General features: G+C 38.3%; 2 protein-coding genes across 5 annotated transcripts in view; one reads left to right on the top strand and one right to left on the bottom strand.

The window, feature by feature from the left end:
• The window catches only part of prickle1a (prickle homolog 1a), a 31462-nt gene extending 16729 nt beyond the window's left edge, over positions 1–14733 (top strand). Inside the window, exons 1-8 of one of the 2 annotated variants that reach the window (XM_058767868.1) lie at positions 1239–1394; positions 5065–5247; positions 8348–8461; positions 9280–9417; positions 9497–9700; positions 11598–11784; positions 11890–12738; positions 13422–14733. In XM_058767868.1, coding sequence (XP_058623851.1) covers positions 5077–5247; positions 8348–8461; positions 9280–9417; positions 9497–9700; positions 11598–11784; positions 11890–12738; positions 13422–14242 — 2484 coding nt within the window. In that variant the 5' untranslated portion in view covers positions 1239–1394; positions 5065–5076 and the 3' untranslated portion in view covers positions 14243–14733. Of the gene's footprint in view, positions 1–1238; positions 1395–5064; positions 5248–8347; positions 8462–9279; positions 9418–9496; positions 9701–11597; positions 11785–11889; positions 12739–13421 lie in introns of those variants that run through there. The other variant, XM_058767867.1, reaches the window with a different exon arrangement.
• Positions 14734–15129: 396 nt separating this feature from the next.
• The window catches only part of LOC131534595 (periphilin-1), a 27715-nt gene continuing 21301 nt past the window's right edge, over positions 15130–21543 (bottom strand). For 2 of the 3 annotated variants that reach the window (XM_058767569.1, XM_058767568.1), the window contains exon 11: positions 15132–15627. In XM_058767569.1, the coding sequence (XP_058623552.1) occupies positions 15424–15627 (204 nt within the window). In that variant the 3' untranslated portion in view covers positions 15132–15423. Of the gene's footprint in view, positions 15628–21543 lie in introns of all 3 variants that reach the window. The other variant, XM_058767567.1, reaches the window with a different exon arrangement.

Raw genomic sequence — 21543 nt, 5'->3', positions numbered from 1 at the left:
CTGTAAGGTTCCATGTGGAGTCTTTTAGTTATTGTTGTCTGGACCCACTGACATCTTTGTTGACTTGAGAAGTGAAAGAGAGACGTTTGACTGAAACTGTATTAATGCATGAAGGGCCACTGCAGCTAAATTCAGTTTATGAACACTTATTCGTGATTTGTCACTTATTTTTGCTTAAAAGTGCCAAATGACAAAATAAAATTGAGATATTTTTAGCAGACAATGATAGAAATAGGGTTTTTTTGCTGTCTATAATTGGCTTTTTGGTTTATTTTTTTTCTATTTATTTATTTTTTAGAACAAATACTTTAATATTTATGTTTATGTATTACTTTTTACAGCAAAGTGATTTTCTCACTCAAGACTTTTGTCTTATTTTCCAGATTAAATATCTAAACTTTTTTATTTTTATTTTAAATCAGCATATATTCACTGAAGATGCAAAATGACATAAGTCTTGTCTTCTAAGAAATAGTTTAAAATTAAGTGAATTTATGATCAAAATAAGATAAAATATGATCCAGTAGCGTCTAAATAAATAAACTTTGTTTTTCCATTGAATTAAGTTCATTCTTCTGACCCCATCGGTGGATTTAAAAAAATAAATAAATAAACACACCTAATTTTTATTTTTTTAATGTTTAAAATAAGAAAATTATCTGTCGGTGGGGTCAGACCAATAAACTTGATTCAAAATGAAAACGGTTTTATTTTTTGGACACCACTAGCAAATATTTTATTCTATTTTAACAATAAATTCACATACTTATGTATGTATGTATTTATTTATTTTTAAGAAGACAACTTCTTATCTGATGTGTCTTGATTTAAAAATGTTTAGAAATGTGTACTGGGAAACGAGTCAAAAATACTGAGGAAGAAAATGTTAGCCCTTTGTTTTCCATTTTTAGCCCTTACAACAACATGTTCAATTCTAAACTCTATAAGACCAGATCCTGATAACATTGACATGACATTTACATGTATAAGAAAGAACATGAGTGATTTGTTGGGTGTTTTCACGCTTCACAAAAAAATGAGTTGCTCAAGAAACCTGAGGAAGGGGTGTGTGAAACTGACCACTGCTGGTCTGTGTTTGAAGTGAAGGGGGTTTGGTTTAGAGGGTCCGGAGACCACGCTGAGGGCCGAGCTTGGGTTTTTGGGGGAGTGGCTCCACAGGACTGCAGTAAATGGAAGAGCCATCTGCTGGAGTTGCTCTCCAAACACTCTACTGTACACGTCGTGCATGAGAATTACGAGACTAAGTCTGCTTTGGATTTAGATGGGATGAGGCTCAAACTAAGAACATGTAGTCAAGGAACCACGGGACTTTTGGCAAACACGGTTTAAATTGGAAAGCATTGAATAGGTTGAAGACGTTGCTGAGCGAGAAGGTAAGGTCACTATTGGGTTTTTGCTTTGTATATCACATTGAAAGTCTTTCTTACTGGGGCTTGGAGTGAATCATTTAACCTATATTTTGCTGTGTCACGTCCTACTTCTAGTTATATTTGGAAGCTTCTGTAAACTTCTCAGATCTAGGTCTAATTGTAGATGCAGCTCAGACTCTGCATGGTCTGTTGAAAAGAAAAAGGTGTCAGAGAGGTGTGTTGTGGGTAAATATCAGGCGCTTCTAGTGGCGCATCTGGCTTCAGCGGGTCAGAACGCAGGTGGTCTTCAGTCTGTTGGGACAAGCCTTGAAACCATTTGGTCCTGGAATAACACTCAAGGTCTACAAAGTTTGGCCAAAAGTTTGGGAGGATCACCCAAATGCTCAAAAATGAGTCAACACTGCCATCCTTCCTGTTTCCAACATCTAGTATTCTCTGGTGGCACTTTCAGTAAAACATGGCTGTTTTTGTTCTTTTTTGTTTGTTTGTTGTCGTTTTTCGTATGATTAGAGCATTTTATTGAGAAATACATTAATAAATATGTTTTTCAGATACATAGCAGTTGTATGACTTTATGGGGGTAAACACTAGTAACTAGTTACCATAATTGGTCATTGGAATGATATCCATGTCTATTTGGTTAATTAACAGAAGTGGTCAATTCTAATGACAGTCTTGTCAATGCAGACTAAATTTTGAATTTTGAGTAGCCTAAATATTTTAAGTGTTAAATGGTGCTTTAATTTAATATGTATTTTACGTACGTCTCATTTGCCATCTTTAAATTGCATCATTTATAATATATCAGTATTATGTTGGTGCCACTCTACCTATCTGTGATTTATTGGGCACTAGTAAAAAACTGATCTAATTAATTGCCCATATGAGGGTTTTAGTTCTAGCTTAAGTTTTAGTTTGCTGTAGTTTTGGACTTGTTTGTTTGAGAAGATTCAAAGATGCTTTTGTATTCAAGTGTTTTTGGAAGTGACATGCCGTAACAAACGTCTGTATTTGTTGGACTGAAGTTTTATTACTGGCACAACAGCCGTGGAGAGAAACTCCTCGTTTGTGGAGCGCAGGAATCGCTCACATCATCTGCCAGTTCTGCTGTTCTTAACATTAAACCCATAGACAGAATTCCAGCACTGGCTCAGATCTGGACCGGGCCAAATCAAACAGGTCTTGACGTGCCGGACTAATGGAGCGGCTTCGGTGCCAGAGGATCTGCCGAACTGGCAGCAATATGAACATTTCCACATTTACTGGGCTTGTTTTTACACACACATGCCACTCATAATTATCTCATCAACCACATGATTTTTAATGCACCTATAATGAGTGTCATTCTGACTAATTTAGCTGAGAAAAATGCGATAGTTGTGTCAGATTATGGTCTCATTTACTGTCTCTAAAAACTTGTTCTGTTGGCCTAACTAATACTATGCTTGCAGTGATGGAACCTGGTTTAACACATGCTACTTAACTAAAGTTGTAGAAATGAGCTATTCAAGATGTAATTTGTTGGGTCTTGACCTGGTATCCTCAGAACACGCATGCAAATGATTCTGTCAGAGCATTCATTTGCATTGTGTTGAACAGTCGTATGATTTTCATTAGCCTTGTGAAGTAATGCATAATTTAAAGTAAAAATAAAGGTGCTTAAAATGCATTCATTCCCTAGAAGTCAGACGGTTCTTTGCTATGCTGAGGGTCCATTACCATATGAGTCGCTGGCAGTTTCCACTATGTGATCACCCGGGGTCCATCCCCTCCCCAGGCAACTCGCCCTCCACCCATCTACCCCCTATTGAGGGCCATTCAGGCCTCCCGTGGGTGGATCTAACAGATATGCATCTCAGACCTCCAAAGTCATGTTAACAAGCAGCTCTACAAGAGAGCAGGCTGTTAAACACTCGGGGCTGGAGGGCTTTTTCAGGGCGAGCGGCACAGACAGGAACTGCCTTGGGTTCCCCGAGGTCCCTGCTATTCACTCAGAACCGCTCAATCGTAAAATAGCTGTTTATTTTCGATGAAACATTACTGCGGTTTCTCTTCACTTCAGTTGTTGATTAGATCTGGAGGCTCAGGAAGTGATGCCGATGGCATCTAAGACAGAAATTAGCATACTTAAGGAGACTGTTTAGCAGAATGGGTGTTGCCACTTTGAGCTCCTTTCCTCTATCAGTGACTTCCTCTGAAGAAAATATCATGTCCTAGTGGATTTTGTACCACCGGAAGGAGGACTTGAGCATTTGTAACACGGCAGGGAATATATCTCTTCTGCTAAAATTACATAACCAGGTTAATGATTGAGGATACGGCCATGTAAAGGTTATTCTGAGAACAGTTTGGAGTATTTAAAAACCCAAAATTAAACATTAAAAACACTTCACATTGTGGTGGTTTTGTCAGGGTGTCTGTATGATCTCCGCAGAATCCAACTGAAGAGCCTAAACAGAAAACCATGTTGGGTTGTTTCAGTTGTTCCCCCATCATGAGGGGGTCTTGCATTTGCGCCAAAAACTCAAATGTGAATTGGCACAAACAAAACATCAATTTAATTGCAGTGCAATATGCTTACCAAGCACTAATGTATAGTTGAGCCTTCTGATAATGTGTGTTTTTGTGAAACTCTAGTAAATTTTACTATGGTGAATCAGTTTTGAGGGATTTTACTGATGCATTTTACATCTGATCTGGTTGCATAGTCATAACATGGAAGATTAATTATTTTAAGCATGCATGCAGTAATTTTTGGCCCGTTTTAGATATTTTCCACATTGTGGCATTAATTTCATTAAAAGTAAGCACATTTTCCCTCATCCTAATTATTAGTATCTTACAACATCATTCTCATTGGTGTGAAACATGATTTGACACTTCTTGGCACTTTTGTCAGATTCACCCTTTCAGTGTTGATGCACTTTATCTTCTCAAACCAGTCCAAATTGCTGTACATGAGGAACTAACACCTGTCAGCTTGTTCAGTCCATCCATCTCACCTGTTTTCATTCCAAAAGCAGCAGCTCCAGAGATCAAAGCGTCAGATGATACGTCACTCAGCAGGACGTGATGCGGTGTGGCAGCTTCTAAAACACCGTCCTCAACAAACAGCAGAAGAAAGACATGCTTTCCAAGCATTACCATATGGCTTTGTTATGCTTTGTGTCCTGAATGGACTTCAAAGGAGTGACAGGGAAGAACGCGAGAGATCTTGTCATGAGAAGTTTCAGTCTGAAAGAGTTATGAAGTAAACTGTTGTTGAGAAAAGTCATATATGGCATGCATTCGTGCTCAACCTAACCAGAAGAGAGTCCCAGTAGAAGGAAATGGAAAATACCAGAAAGCTTCCACGGTGATGATGAGTCAGGAAAATGCATTAAAGTAAATAGACTGTAAAAGAGTTAGGATGGTTGAAGTTTGAAGGGAATGTCCGACCACATCACGGCAAAACTCTGCACAATAGCAGTAACAATAAAACTGCCATCGTTTTATGAGCAGAATCTATTTAACAGGCCTCCGCCCCGGGCTGGAAGTCACCATAACTGGTATTAAATGTTTTAGGATGCTGCTTTATTCCAGTTGCGTTTCTGTTCTCATCCCAATACAATGCGTCTTACGAGGCGTTTTATCATGTGGTTTTGTGATTCATGACACACTGTTCCCTCTTTAGGAGGTCTTTCTGATGAACCTGGAGAATTGCGGCGGGTTCCACGGCGCCATCAGGCCACTGGACATGGAGCCGAAGGTCAACAAGCTCGCGTTCGGCTTCCAGCGGAGCTCCACCTCGGATGACGACTCTGGCTGCGCCTTGGAGGAGTACGCCTGGGTGCCGCCGGGACTTCGACCAGAGCAGGTAAAACCATCTCTATGGGCTTATAACAGTCTAGAACTTACTGGAATCTTGCCTCCACAACATTTGTGACCCGTGCTGGCAAAATGAGTGTGAATTTTGAGCTACAGGCGAAAAAGTGCAAAATGTAGAATTTCAGGTTTTCGCAAAAATTAGTTCGTTAATCCCTAATCTAGCGCTTCAAATAGTAATTAAACATCTAAAATGATCTTTATTTGTATGTTTTCTGAGAGGAGTACCTTTTCTCCGCTCGCTTCTCACGCTGACTCTCATCCGAAGTGATAAATATACACACAATTACAGTATTTAAGTATTCACGCAAACATAATCTGTTATGTCTTAAGTGAACGTTTGGGGAGCTGTTGGGGAAAAACATCTGATTTGTAACATTATATTAGATCCATGCATTACTTGGGTATTAATATATAGGTCGTCTGTCTCAATAATGTTAATCTAATAAAAGAAAAGAGGGAATCACTGGCTGATCTTGAGCTGCTTTTGTAGTTTTAATAATCAAATTAATTGTAATGAATACAAGGGATTTTTATATTTGATTATTTGAATGCTTTTGTTTAAATGTAAAATGAAAAAGGTAATGCATTATTTTTCTTCTATTTGTTCTACTGCATCTGTTCTTAAATTTTAAAAAAAATTGATATGTTGTGATTATTAACATAGTAATTATTATTAAGAAAAGAGCTGTAGGAAAAGATGCAACGTTGCTAGGTGATTTTGCTTTGGAACCTCCAGAAAACTTTAACTTGATTTTTCTCAAAATTGATTTTGCTGACTCTATCGCCTTCAAAGGTCTTTCAAACTAAAAATAACTTGTTTTTGAAAATTTGCTCATTGTGACTCATTTTGCAGGCACAGGTCGCATTTAACAGAGAACTTACCTCAATGCTTTGGTGTTTTTGTCACAACAACACATTTGGGTTAGAAAATAGTTAGAGGCAGCCTAAAGCCAAAATGGCAAAAATTAAGTCATTGTTCGAGGGGGAAAAAACTGCAGTCCAACAACAGCTGTGTCACAAAATGCAAAGGGAAGGACTCTGCTCAGTGTTGACTGAATAGTAACATGCACTTCAAGATGTGATGTGTAAGTTGTTATACAATAAATGCACCAGATGTGATCTTTATTAAAATTCCAAACTGTTGGTCAATCATTTTGTCAGAAGAGCTAGTCACAATCACTAAGATTTAGAGGACCTGACTGCATTTTTGCAGACACAGCTAAACACTGTGAAGGAAGCACCCCACAGGCATTTGGGGACAGGAAATGCTGCTTTTTATTTACAAACTACTTCATGGAAAATCTGCAAGTCATTATCTCAAGCTGCCAGACAAAAGGGCTTGAAACGATGAGGAAAAGCGGCTCGCTAACAGCCAAGCTCGCAGCCACAACTTTTTTTTTTCCTGGCGCTGGCCGCAAAAGCGGTCCTCTGGCGGCTGGAGGCGCGCTGATGTGGCACAGATTCCAGCCGGTGTCCCACACTTCCCCCGGCTGCCCTCGAGAGCACCCCTGAATTACATCTGAAGTGACGGGTGAGGGAAAAGGTCTAAAGCAATTTGGAGACCCCTAAAATCCCAGTGCAGCTTTTGTGTTAAATGCAAGAGTCAACTGTAATGCCTTTATGGCAGCCGTTCTGTGAATTGCCCTGCATATTATAGGTGATCATTGTGGGGAAGAACACAAACACTCAGGAATAGTGTTGTTCAAGGGCCTAAGGCTCAGTAGCAGAGGTAATATGAGGGTGATTTATGGTGCCGCTTATCAACAGGTCTAAATGGCATTCCAGTAGACTGACTCGACAGCAGCAGGACGCTCTTTACGCAGGAAAAGACAAGCTCAATCCAGCTATTTATCTGGGGGCTGTTACGACCAGCGCTCATAAAGAGATCCCACTCACAAGGCATAGGTCACCGTGTCAAAGAAGCACAATGGAGTACAGTAAAAAGCCAAAACTGGTGTCTCAAGTCTCAAGGGTCAACTTGGTCCTCAGGGTTTTGTTGACATACACAGGAATGACAGGCCAAAAAAATCAACCTGATACACCTTCCATGACCCACAACGAAAACACACACTTTCTGATCAGATCACTTATGATAGATACACAACCAGTCAAGGGTTTTTGAACAGTAAGATTTTTAATGTTTTTTTTAAAGAAGTCTCTTCTGTTCAGCAAGCCTGCATTTATTTGATCCAAGGTACGGCAAAAATGTTGAAATATTTTTACCATTTCAAATAACTGTTCTATTTGAATAATATATTTTAAAATGTGATTTATTCCTGTGATTTCAAAGCTAATTTTTTAGCGTCATTACTCAAGTCACATGATCCTTCAGAAATCATTCTAATATTCTGATTTGCTGCTCTAAAAAAAAAAACATTTACTATTATTATCACCGGTATTATGTTGAAAACAGCTAAATAGACTTTTTTCAGGTTTCTTTGATGAATAGAAAGTTCAGAAGAACAACATTTATCTGAAATGGAAGTCTTTTTTAACATTATAAATGTCTTTATCATCACTTTTGATAAATTTAAAGCATCCTTGCTAAATAAAAGTATTCACTTCTATAATTTCTTAAAAATATATATGTACTGACTCCAAGCTTTTGAATGGTATAGTGTATAATGTTACAAGAGCTTTTTATTTCAGATAAATGCTGATCATTGGATCTTTCTATTCATTTAAGAATCCTGAAAAAAAAATTTACTCAACTGTTTTAAATATTGATAATAATATTAATAAAAATGTTTCTTGAGCAGCATATTAGAATGATTTCTGAAGGATCATGTGACACTGAAGACTGGAGGAATGATGCTGAAAATACAGCTTTGATCACAGAAATAAATTAGTTTAAAATATATTCAAATAGAAAAGTTCTTTTAAATAGTAAAAATATTTCGCAATTTTACTGTTTATGCTGTACTTTGGATCAAATAAATGCAGGCTTGGTGAGCAGAAGAGAAATGTTACTGTTCAAACACTGTTGACTGGTAGTGTAGGTGTATCCTAAGCTAGTTCATTGTTGGTAACTTCCTTTTGGACTTTGTGCATACTCTGACTGACCCGATCTGTCTCCATCTCACCTCCAGGTCCAGCTGTACTTCTCCTGCCTACCTGAGGACAAAGTCCCTTATGTGAACAGCCCCGGGGAGAAATACCGCATCAAACAGCTCCTGTACCAGCTCCCTCCTCATGACAATGAGGTGAGTTTATAGAAACAAAGGCGAGTAGGAGCTTCATCAGCAGCCATGAAAGCCCCTATTGTTTCCCCAGCACCGCTGCAGCCCAAAATGCCCACGCATCACATTTCAAAACCCCCTCAAATAGCTTTTTAGCTGCAGCGTGGTGTGGGTGTTTTTAGCTTCATGGGTTTAGAGCTTCACCACATCCACTGCAATCACAGAAAGAAGCTTTGTCACTTCATATCTCTGTGGGTGCGTGTACAATGAGACTTTTGAGCAGAAGATTGTATGATGCTGCTTGGGGAGATTCGATCTGACATGTGGCACAGAGAATTGCTGCGGTCTGAACGCCTTGAAACATTGCTCTGGGTCACATAACATGCTGTTTTATTGTTATCTGTGGCACTGCGGTTCCACAGCTTGAACATGCATTGCTTGTGTGTTACTTAATTTCGATCTTTAAATCAAGAGGTGTTCCTTTTCCTTGTGTTAAAGTATTGTTAAACAAAAGAGATGGTCTAAGCAAAAGTTCTTGGACATCCTTAAGAGCTGCATCCAAGAATGCTTGGATTTCAATGGGGATGCCAAACAGACACACTGTCTTGCAACCAAAAGTTGAGAGAGATTTGTTGGATCCAGCTGAGCTTTCGAAAAATGAATTCACTATATTCCCAGTTGATTTTCTGTCTCTTTCCACTCTCTCAAAACACATTTTATGCATTTGTATTTGTCCAACTCCATCAATGCTTTGTTTCCTTGCTCAAAAAACCTGCATGTGGTCCACAAGGGCTTCTTTCTGAATAGTTTGACAGCAAACACGTTTTAAATGTCTCCCTCAGGTGCGATACTGCCAGTCTCTCAGCGAAGAAGAGAAGAAGGAGCTTCACATGTTTAGCATGCAGAGAAAGAAAGAGGCCCTCGGGCGAGGAACTCTGAAACTGCTGCCAAGGACAATGCTTCATGCGTCGTGTGAACACGTAGGTGTTTGAACCTAGAGTTTTGTGCTGAAGCAAGTGACTGTTTGATGCCGATTGCTTAAATATTTTGCCTCTTCAGTGTGGAGAGAACATCAGTGGAGGGGAGATGGTGGTGTTTGCTTCACGTGCAGGACCTAGTCAGTGTTGGCACCCAGCGTGCTTCACATGTTCCACATGCAGTGAGCTCCTGGTTGATCTCATTTACTTCTACCAAGACGGGAAGGTCCACTGTGGACGGCATCATGCTGAATTGCTAAAGCCACGCTGTTCCTCTTGTGATGAGGTGAGTTTTGTTTTTCAAAGGCCATGCTCATTGTTCTGTGCATGAAACAAGCCCCGTCGTATTGCAGCAGCGGTAGATGAAGTACCTAAAAGCCACACTTGAGTAAAAGTACAGATATATCCATATACCAGAAAATGACTTTGGTAGAACTAGAAGTCATCATTTAGAATATTACTTGTGTACAATTTCTAAAGTATGCGATATATATATATATATAATTAAAAGTACAAGCAAATGGAAAAGGGGAAATTAAAAAAAAAATGTTCATACACAGCTGGTAGCAAGATTGTGTTCAGTTTTAACTCTTTCTTTCATTTTGTATCTTTGGGTAAGAATAAGAGGCACTTCATCTAGTGCTTGGTCTCTTTCATTCCAACAAAAGAAAACATTTCTGGACTCTGCATCTGAAGTGGCTTTTAGATGTATTTACACGGTTTAATGTAGCTTGGATGGGACATGGATGCATTTAACCTGCAGTTACAAATGCATAAATAATGCTTTAAACAAAACACTAAATACTGATATTTGAAATGATTTAAAACACGAACAAATAGTTGAAATGTGAAAAAAAACGCCAGTAGGTGCACTTAATGAGTGAGTCACTGATTCAGCAGATTCATTCAAAAATTTGATTCATTCAGGAATGAAGCATTTGACTGTTAATGAGTGAGTCACTGAATCATTCCTTCAACCAATTTATTCAAAAAGCTGATTCATTCAAAAAGGATGAATGATAACTATTTTCGTTTGTAACGAAAAATTAAAATGTAAGTCACTTCATGCTGACTATATTAAACTTGTGTAATGTTATATGCTATATATGATATAACGTTACTCGATAATGTCACATCGCACATTAAAACAACATTTACCATATTGTCACAGATGATATACTGTATGTCGCACACACCAGCCTCGACTTGAGTGGAAAATGAAATCATCCGCAGTTGTGCGAGCACTTGTTTGCAAATAAGGAAAGTTGTTTTTTTAGGAGTCTAACTTGCAAGCGCCAGACCACTGATTCGTCAAACCTGCTTTCTTGCAGTCTGTGTTCTTCCAACTTTATTTTGTAGTAACGATTATGCTTCGGGGAAAGGAATCAGAGTAAATTATACATTTTAATTAGGAAATTTAGTGGAGTAAAAGTGAAAGTTGACAGAAATATAAAAACTCAAGTGAAGTACAGAATACTTCAAAAAAAAAAAAAAAAAATACTTAAAGGGTTAGTTTACCCAAAAATGTAAATTCTATCATTAATTACTCACCCTAATGTCGTTCCAAACTCGCAAGACCTTTGTTCATCTTCGGAACACAAATTAAGATATTTTTGATAAAATCTAAGAGCTCTCTGACCCTCCTTAGACCGTAATGCAACTGCAATCTTCCCAGGTCCAGAAACGTAGCAAGGACATCGGTAAAATAGTCCATGTGACATCAGGGGTTCAACTGTAATTTTACGAAGCTACGCGAATACTTTTGTGCGCAAAGAAAACAATAATAACGTAATTTATTCAACAATTCTTCTCTCTGAGTTACCGTCTTCCATTATTTTGGAGAGTATCCCAGAATGTAATCGTGCGCTTGCTGAATGTAAACATTCCGGTTTTACCGATATCCTTGCTACATTTCTGGACCTGGGAAGATTGCAGTTGCATTACGGTCTACGGAGGGTCAGAGAGCTCTTAGATTTTATCAAAAATATCTTAATTCGTGTTCCGAAGATGAACAAAGGTCTTGCGAGTTTGGAACGACATTAGGGTGAGTAATTAATGATAGAATTTACATTTTTGGGTGAACTAACCCTTTAAGTGCTGTAATGAAGTATTATTATTTTGTTACATTACATCACTATATCGCAGAAACCCTCACTCATTTGTTGCTGTCATTGTCCTTTCAGATTATTTTTGCGGACGAGTGCACAGAAGCTGAGGGTCGTCACTGGCATATGAAGCACTTTTCCTGCTTTGAATGCGAGACTATCCTGGGTGGTCAGCGGTACATCATGAAGGATGGTCGGCCTTACTGCTGCGGTTGCTTTGAGTCTCTGTACGCGGAGTACTGTGAGGCCTGCGGTGAACACATCGGTAAGCCCAAATGTCTCTCTGATGTCTCGACGTCATTTACCACAAACCACGTTCCGCTTTTGCCTTTGAGAAGCTGACCTTTAACTCCTGTTTATTTTCTTCTAGGGGTGGACCATGCCCAAATGACGTATGATGGCCTTCATTGGCACGCCACAGATGCTTGTTTTAGCTGTGCTCAGTGCAAGAGCTCCTTGCTCGGATGTCCCTTTCTACCCAGACAAGGCAGGATCTACTGTTCCAAGGCCTGCAGCATTGGGGAGGACATCCATGCCTCGGATTCTTCTGATTCAGCCTTCCAATCCGCAAGATCTCGGGAATCACGGCGCAGCGTGAAGATGGGCAAAAGCAGTCGCTCTGCAGACCAGTGTCGACAGTCTCTTCTCTTTTCACCTGCAGGCAACTACAAGTTCCCCGGACTCTCAGGGAACGCTGAAGACACCTTGTCCAACAAGTTGTCACAGCTAAGCTTTGCAGACAACCACTTCTGGAGGAACAGGGAGGAGCAGGAAGCACCCGAGGACCATGAGGAATGGGCTGAGCACGAGGACTACATGACCCAGCTCCTCCTCAAGTTTGGAGAACATGGGATGTTCCAGCAGCCAGACGACACCAGGCCGACTGACCTCTGGGCGACCGACTCTGAGGTCAAAAAAAAGACTGAGTCAAGGATGCCAGGCAGTGGTGGGAATGGCAATCTGGCCAGTAAAAAATACAAGGCAGACATGTACTGGACACAGTCCCAGGATGGACTAGGTGACTCTGCGTACGGAAGCCACCCTGGACCGGCAAGCAGCAGAAAGCTCCAGGAGCTCGATTTGGAGCATGGAGCCAGCTTTAAGCATGAAGATAAACAGTGGTATAATGACTCATTGGAGTGCATCACAGATGAACTGAAGCAAGCAGAGCAGAACATCAGAGACTCGATGGACTCCTTGGCACTCTCCAACATCACAGGTGAGACTAAAGGATCAATGTGCAATTGATAATCTTAAATGCAAACAGTGTTGGGGGTAAAACATTACAAGTAACACGACTTACGCAATCAATGACTTTTTTTAAGTAACTAGTAAAGTAATGCATTACATTAAATTAACAAGGAAATATCTGAGTTACTTTTTCAAATAAGTAACGCAAGTTACTTTGTTTTCCTAATTATTCACTGACACCTTTCTTGTCCCGTGTTAAAAGAAATTGGAAGTAAGTGCAGAGGCATTTTCTTCAGCCTGAGGCTTATTAATTTCACTCTTGGTGCGAAAGGGCCTTTACAGTCGCCAAAAATATAAATTTTGGGTTTTCTGTTATTAAAAATAAATAATCAAGCCCAGCCCAGGTGACAAAAAGTAATGCAATGCATTACTTTCCATAAAAAGTAATTACTGTAAGTAACACAATCAGTTACTTTTTTATGGAGTAACGCAATATTGTAATGCATTACTTTTAAAAGTAACTTTCCCCAACACTGAGTGCAAACTGAAATACAAGAGGCAGTTGGGGGGGAAATCAGAGAAATAGATGTAAATGTGGTAAACGGTGTTCAAACCAGAAACTTTCTGTAGAGTTTTGCATCTTTGGTGGACTATTAAATTGAATGTATATTTTGCGCTGTTGTTTAAGCTAAGCTTGCGTGTTTCTTTCAGGTACTTCAGTTGATGGGGATATTAAAGACAAACCATTGCTCTACTCCTTACAAAAGTTCCCCGAGCTCGAACGCTGCGAGAACGCCAGCAACATGGGGACACTGAATTCATCAATGCTGCACAGGAGCACCAACTCCTTGAAGAGCCTCACCTCTGAGCTCGAGCGTGTGGAGGTTATTGAGGAGGAGGAACAGGAGCAGGTGGTTCCGCTCCCAGAGGAGAGGCCCAAACCACCTCACTTACCTGTCCTAAGAAGGTCCAAGTCTCAGTCCAAACCACAGCAGGTGAAGTTCTCAGATGATGTTGTGGATAACGGACGATATGATGACCTGGAGGTGCGGCAGCATCCCATGAGCGAACGCACTCGGAGACGAGCGTATCACTTTGACGAGCAAGACCAGCAGCGTCCTCGTCATCACCACAGGAGAAGGAGGAGTCGTAAATCTCGTTCGGACAACGCGCTTCACTTGGTGCCCAAAGAAAAGGCCCGTATGTGTTTCAAGGGGGACCGTAGCCAGCACGGGCCAGGTCCTAACTCTCACTACGGACAGCCTTCCTATGCCCACGCCAACTCGGAGTACGGTTTGCACAACCAGGCGGCGGAGAGGTTTTTACGTCTATATGGGGATGAAGATGACTGGTGCTCTACCTGCTCCTCCTCATCATCTGAATCAGAGGAGGAAGGCTTTTTCTTGGGCCAGCCTATTCCACAACCAAGACAACCTCGGTACCAATATTACGCTGATGAACTTCCTTTTGGCACAAGGACAAAGTCCAAACAGAAGAGAGGACGGAAGGGCAAAAACTGTATCATTTCATAGAATTGGGAAGGAAGTTTGCAACAGTTGATCTGCATCTTAATATGCCTTTCTCAAGCTGCCTTTCTCGAGCTGTTACTTTGAATTAGAATACAACTTTTATATATATTGCAGTGGTCTTGCCATGCAGTGAAGTTGATGGCCAACACAGTATCTAAACCATGCTTAACTGCTGCAATAATGCATGTTAGGTGATAAGTGACTATAGTCTTTGAAAGAACCAGAAGAATATAATATTTATGAAGCCGCTTTTAGAGACTAAAGGAGAGAATAATTTAACTTTGCAAAAATGAATGTGTATATATTGTAAAATGTTGAGTTAAAGCTAATATTTTTATATCCCTGAGTTTCAAAAGATTTTTTTTTTAAAGGAAAAAGTACTAAAGAACAAAGGTTTGCAGCAACTCCACTTTTGTTAATCAGGGTTTTAAAAATAAGTATGTAACATTGGTCAGCATTGTCGCTCAATTTGTATTAAAACATTGACTACAAAACATTGTGTGTTACGTATTATCCAAAGCTTGTTCGGGTGTCATTTTATTGATGGGTCATACAGACAGATTACTGTAATCTGTAAAAATGCAAACTGGAACAATAAGGCTAATAATAAAAAATGAGATCTATATAAATATATATACCTGCACATTTTATGTTTTTACGTCTACTGTCCAGATCAATGCATTGTGTGGTCGAGTCGGTAAATCTGGGATTTTAAAGGCTGGGCACATGTAGACTGACATCTTTAAATGCTGTATCACTTTTTTTAGTGTCTCATGCCATGAGCACAGCTTTTAAAGCTTTCAAACCCCTATATGCACAGTGAGCCTGTATATGCAGCGTGACAAAGGTAAGCTAAACAACAATGGAAACACCAAACACTGTTTGAGTAAATGAATATACTTTATTTAATGAACGTGTTGCATTCTTAGGTCTCCTTACAAAACTCTATCATCTCGTAACAGCAAAAATCCAACATTTTTGAGCATAGTTAATTATAGTTACAGAATTTAAGGTAAACAATGAACTGTTAGTGTGGTTCTTGAATTAAACGTTTAACAAATGTGATTAGGACAGCTGTGCTGAATAACATGACAAGATGTGCAAAAACTAAACCAACATTACTTCTAGTGTGTTTTATATAAGTTGAGTAAGCATGATGAAGCGCTTCATGGTCAGTTTATGGATCATGGTTGGGTTTGGCCAGTTTGGTTCGGTTTGACCAATGCATTCACCTCGGAGATGAACTGGCTGAGGTTTTCCAAGTATATTTCCCCGATTTCAACCAGGTTCTTATGCAGCACTGACAGAAGCATCGGTTCGAGAGCTGGATTCTTGGATATAAGCATCTTCACCACTATTCCAAAGGTCTCGCAGTCCTGTTTGTACAACTGGAAGAGACGAACAGCTGTTGGACTCATCTGAGGTCTGAAAGTGAGGTACTTTAAAAAGACAAACTCTCAAGTTACAGTTTATTACTTGTCTGAAGTGTTATTCATGTCTGGAAATGATTTGTTGGCCATTTCTGATAGATTTTTAATATTTTTTTTATTAAGTCTCTTCTGTTCACCAAGCCTGCATTTATTTGATCTAAAATACAGCAAAAACAGAAATATTGTGAAATACTTTTACTATTTAAAATAACTGCTTTCTATTTGAATATATTTTAAAATGTAATTTATTCATTGTGATTTCAAACCTGATTTTTTAGCATCATTACTCCAGTCACATGATCCTTCAGAAATCATTCTAATATTCTGATTTGCTGCTCAAAAAACATTTATTATTATTATTACATTAAAAACAGCTGAGTATCTGAAACATAAATCTTTGTAAGATTATAAATGTCTTTTATCGTCACTTTTGATCAATTTAAAACATCCTTGATCAATAGAATACACACACACACACACACACACACACACACACATATATATATATATATATATATATATATATATATACTGACTCCAAGTTTTGAATAGTATAGTGTATAATGTTACAAGAGCTTTTTATTTCAGATAAATGCTGATCTTTGGATCTTTCTATTCATCAAAGAATCCTGAAAAAATTTACTCAACTGTTTTAAATATTGATAATAATAAAAATGTTTCTTGAACCGCAAATCAGCATATTAGAATGATTTCTGAAGGATCATGTGACTTGAGTAATGATGCTAAAAATCACAGAAATAAATTAATTTTTAAAATATATTCAAATAGAAAACAGTTATTTTAAATAGTAAAAATATTTCACAATATTACAGTTTTTGCTGTGTTTCGGATTAAATAAATGCCGGCTTGGTGAGAAGAAGAGAATTCTTTAAAAAACATTAAAAATCTTCCTGCTCACAAACTTTTGACCTTAGTGTACAGGTAAAAAAAAGAGTAAATAAGGTAAAACGTCTTATAGGTGGAATTAAAATTCTGGAAAATCCACTGGTTTCTTGTTCTGTGCTGATCTATACATGAATAATGTGAATTCAGCTGATCCATCGTGTGAAAATGCTCCAGGACAAACTGATTGTTGGCAGGTGATGACGTCTCGCTGTGGTTTCTCTAACCTAAGCATTGCTTTTTAAGAGCTTGACAAAGCAGTTTCACTGTGTACTAAACGACACTTTGACCTCCAGCGAATAAGTCACTTGGCTGTAAACTTAACAGCCATGTGTTTGGAGGCCAGAGACTATGGGAAAATGTCCAGCAACAGGTGTGTGACTCTGTTTGCATGGAGACCTAAAAGCAGGAAGAGTGTTGAAGCTTGTTAGAACTGCTCAGTTATTTCACACCAGCCTTTAAAAGCCAACAAATTCTCCACCGGGTTTAAAGACGTGCAAAAATGGTGCTTAAGAGGTTTATGATGCCTTGCAAATGTCCCAGGTGTGACGTCCTAGATTCCTTCATTACCTGAAGGCAGCGGACGAGGTGCGATTGGCTTTTATTTGATCTGTGCTGTAGGGAAGGTCTGCGGTTTATGCACGTTAATGCAGATTAACACATCCCGTCAGATTTTAAAGGAACAGTTCGGTTCAATATAAATTGAGCTCTATTAACGGCATCATGTCCATTTTATTCTGAATATATGATGTGGATATTCTCCCACATCAAACTGGTGTGAAGTAACACAATCTCACAGCAATTGGAAACTATTTGAGGTTTTAGTATGAATTTGTACATTTCTTACGCCCCACTGATGGAAATGTATGGGTGGAGCTTCATGCTAATTTTTGTAAACAACTGTATGTTTTTGTACCAATTGCATCCTTCAAATTAATATGAAATTGCCAGCTCATAAAAAAAAAACTTACAATTTTCTCTGCAAACCAATGCAAAAAATATATATATTTTTCTCGTAATTTTAGTCTCATTTTCAAGTGCAAATTTCTGAACATACTTAAATTAAGATAGATTGTTGTACTTGTATCTTGACATGTACGTGTACAGTTACTTCAAGTAAAACTACAGAAGTCATGTTTTCTGATAAAACCAATGCAAAAAAAAAATTATTGTAATTTTAGTCTCATTTTCAATGCAAATTTCTGAACATACTTAAATTAAGATACATTGTTGTACTTGTATATTTACTTCAAGTAAAACTACAGAAGTCATGTTTTCTGATAAAACCAATGCAAAAAGATTTTTCTTGTAATTTTAGTCTCATTTTCAATGCAAATTTCTGAACATACTTAAATTAAGATACATTGTTGTACTTGTATATTTACTTCAAGTAAAACTACAGAAGTCGTTTTCTGATAAAACCAATGCAAAAAAGATTTTTCTTGTAGTTTTAGCCTCATTTTCAAGTGCAAGTATCTGAACATACTTAAATTAAGATACATTGTTGTACTTGTATCTTTACATTTACTTGTATGTACTTGTATATTTACTTCAAGTAAAACTACACAAAGTCGTGTTTTCTGATAAATATGCCAAAATGTAGTTTTTGCTTAAAACAAGAACAAATATCTGCCAGTGGGGTCAGAAAATTGTTCCCTTTGAATTAAATTTCAGGTCATCTTGCCTTTTTAAAAACCAAAAACTCACTTACTTTTGATGCATTTTTCAGAAAACCAATCTTAAGCCATTTTGCTTCTCAAGTAAATGCGTCTTGATTTAAAAATGTTTAGATGTCTGGAAAACAAGTCAAAATACTGAGGAAGAACCTCATTTTTTGTGGTGTGGTGCCATCACTAAAAGCAATTTAGACACTTTACAGCTAAAAATGTCAAATCGAAGAGCCCTAATTATGATCTGACATGAGCTGAACTCAAATATGAAACATCCTTTAAACAGTAAAAAGTAAGTATAAGTGCTTCATTGTAAGAGATCATGAGAAAAGCATAAAATTACAAGGTCCGATGGGTTCATCCTCCAAAAGTCTCTCATTTTTTTTCTTTTTTTTTGACCAACATCATAAAGCATCTGCAGATTTGGGCCACATCTCAGAAATGGCTTTATAATCATGGGGACAAATTATTGCGCACAATCACCCTGAAGCTCTTCTGAGGTCTGAGCTCAAGCCGAGTGAAGCAGGTTATATTTGATATTCCCTCAGAGAAACTGAGCTGGGATATCGGGAGCATTAGAGCAAGAGCTGGACAGTGTGACCGTTTTTGTTGGAAAGAGAGGGTTTTCTGGGTGGTTGTTTTATGTTTGCAAGGGTTACGTGGGTGACTCCTGACCAGCGTCTGGCCAGAAAGAGTCTCTGGTTAATCTGAGCGTGAGAGGAGAAGCAGAAGCGCTACAGATTACTGAAGTGGGTTCAACAGAGGAACGAGGTCTGTTTCCTCTTATCAACAGCGTTTAGTCGGTCAGGTCCAGTTTAAAAACAGCAGAGAGATTGGAGGGGTTCTGGGTTCAATCAAAAGGTGAGCCAAGAAGAACAAAACGGCCTGAGAAAGAGAAAACCAGACTGAAAACCAAAGAAAGATATTGAGGTTTTGAAACGTCCAGGTTGAATCATCTTGATGTTTTGAGGAGAAATATTCTAATATTTCATATGGAGTTTACACTGCAAAAAAATAAAAAATAAAGTCTTGTTTTCCAGTACAAATATCTAAAAATTATTAAATCGAAATACATTTACTTGATTAGCAAATGACTTCGGATATTAAGTGCTGTTTTATAAAAAATGTTTTTTAAAAAATCAAAATTTAGTTAGTTTTTGCTTAAAACAAGAACAAATATCTGCCAATGGGGTCAGAAAAGGAAACTTTTTTTCTTGCCCCACTGGCAGATATGTTCTCATTTTAAGAAAAAACTAACAACATTTTGATCAGTTTTTCATAAAACAGTGCGTATCTTGTCATTTTGCTTCTCAAGTAAATGCATCTTAATTCAAGAAGGTTTAGAGATTTATACTAAAAAAGTAATAGTATGGAAGGCAAAAATATTGAGAATGGAAATCATTAAAAAAAAACAAATTACTTCATATTTTTCCATTATGAATATCTAAACATACTTGAATCCAGATACAATTCCTCAATTAGCAAAATGACTTATGATATTAAGTTTTGTTTTCTGAAAAATGTATCAAAATTAAGTGTGTTTTTGCTTAGAACAAGAACAAATATCTGCCAGTGGGGCAAGAACATGTATTTAATTTTATTATTAAATGAAGATTATTGAATTAAGATTACTTTTTTGACCCCATTTCTGACCCCATTCATAGATAAGACGATTGGAAATTTGGATCAGAAAGTTATTTTTCTGAAATATTATGGAGACTTTTCCTTTGGAATAATCAGAAATGTCTTTTGAGTAAATAGGACTCAAAGTAAATCATTTTTTTAAAAACCGTTAACAATTTTGCTATCTAAGCAAACATCTCTCCACTCATCCAAGCGAACTTATAGTTACTTGTCTCAACTTGGTTAAGTGCTGGAGATTCCCACAATCGTCCCAGAAGGTCGTAATGAGCAGGTTTCCACCCATCTGCCAGTAACGACTCCAGACTCAATTAGAGGACATTTGTTCTCGGAGCCTTTGGCGACGTCTGAAGAGTTATTGCACTTCCCAGATCCCAGCGAGCATTCAGATGCTCCGTGCTTCTTGGCTCTCAGGAGCTTTAGGTTTGACAAACACGCCCTTGTTATCCTGCATGAGCTGAAATCCTCACGTTTGCCGTAAATGCTGCGTGTCCTGAAGCTCGTATAGTTAAAGGGGCGGCACATGAACGTGACACTGATATTTCTGCACATCTTTTGGCAGTCAGTGTCTCACTTTTTGCTTAGAAATCAAAAAAATACAAGCAGTGACTGTGCAAAACTTTTGTAGTTGGTTGACATTAGATTATGGCAAAAATCATAATCACGATTATTTTGTATCTATTATAATGCGATTATGAGTGGGCCCATATGACCCAAACATTTTAACAGCTACATTTTAAATAGGGTAACTTGTAATCTGTAACCTATTACAGTTCCAAAATAACCTTCCCAACTCTGATTACAGGTAATAATGTGGTAAATAAAGTTCAGTTTTGTGCACAGTCCAACTGTTTCACATGTGTATTAATTTTGTGTTGCCTGATATGCTTTTTTTGACTCCCAAAGTGCCGATAGCATTGACTTGCATTTTATGAATCGCCAAGGAGCACGCTTTACTCTTCTACTGAATAAAAAAAGTCTACATCTTGGATGGCCTGAGGATGAGTAAATTAACAGCACATTTTTGGGTGTACTATCCCTTTAAGACCTAACCGATGAACATCAGATGGCAAAAATGTATCTCTTTTAAATATCTAATAGCCTGCTATCTCAAAAACGTCATAGCAAAATCTCTTTCTCTCCTCAAATGTGTGACATTAATCGCATTTTCTCTGTCATTCACCCAAATGACGTTACTCTCTGTCCGAGACTCTTCAAAGAAGTCCAAAAACGCCAGCAATAATAAACACTCAACTTAAATTATAATCATTTTTCCCAACATTACAGGTTCTTAAAAACCACAAAGTGAAGCCACAGTAACACAATGACATAAAAACGAAAACACAAGCGACGGTCGGAGGAAGTTCTCCACCCCAGAGAGGATCTGTATTTATAGTGCTGATATTTACGAGTGAATGCTGGGAAGGTGGAGGAAACGTTTGACCCTGCTGCTCTTTGTTTGCTGTGGCAGCGTTTAGGTCGTTTCGACCCCCAACTGGAGGGAAATAAAGACGTGATGTGAAGGTACGATAAGCGAGGACCACACAAACAGGGCTGAACTGTACAGTGGGAAGGCAATGGTCTGTAACACATTACAAATACAACACACAGCTACGGCAGCGAATCGTGCTCAAACACACACTTGAACAAACGGCAGTCT

This window comes from Onychostoma macrolepis, chromosome 25 (assembly GCF_012432095.1).
Source record: "Onychostoma macrolepis isolate SWU-2019 chromosome 25, ASM1243209v1, whole genome shotgun sequence".
In the NCBI taxonomy this organism is placed as follows: Eukaryota; Metazoa; Chordata; class Actinopteri; order Cypriniformes; family Cyprinidae; genus Onychostoma; species Onychostoma macrolepis.
Note: the sequence above shows the minus strand (reverse complement) of the source record. Positions and strands in the feature narration are given on the sequence as shown.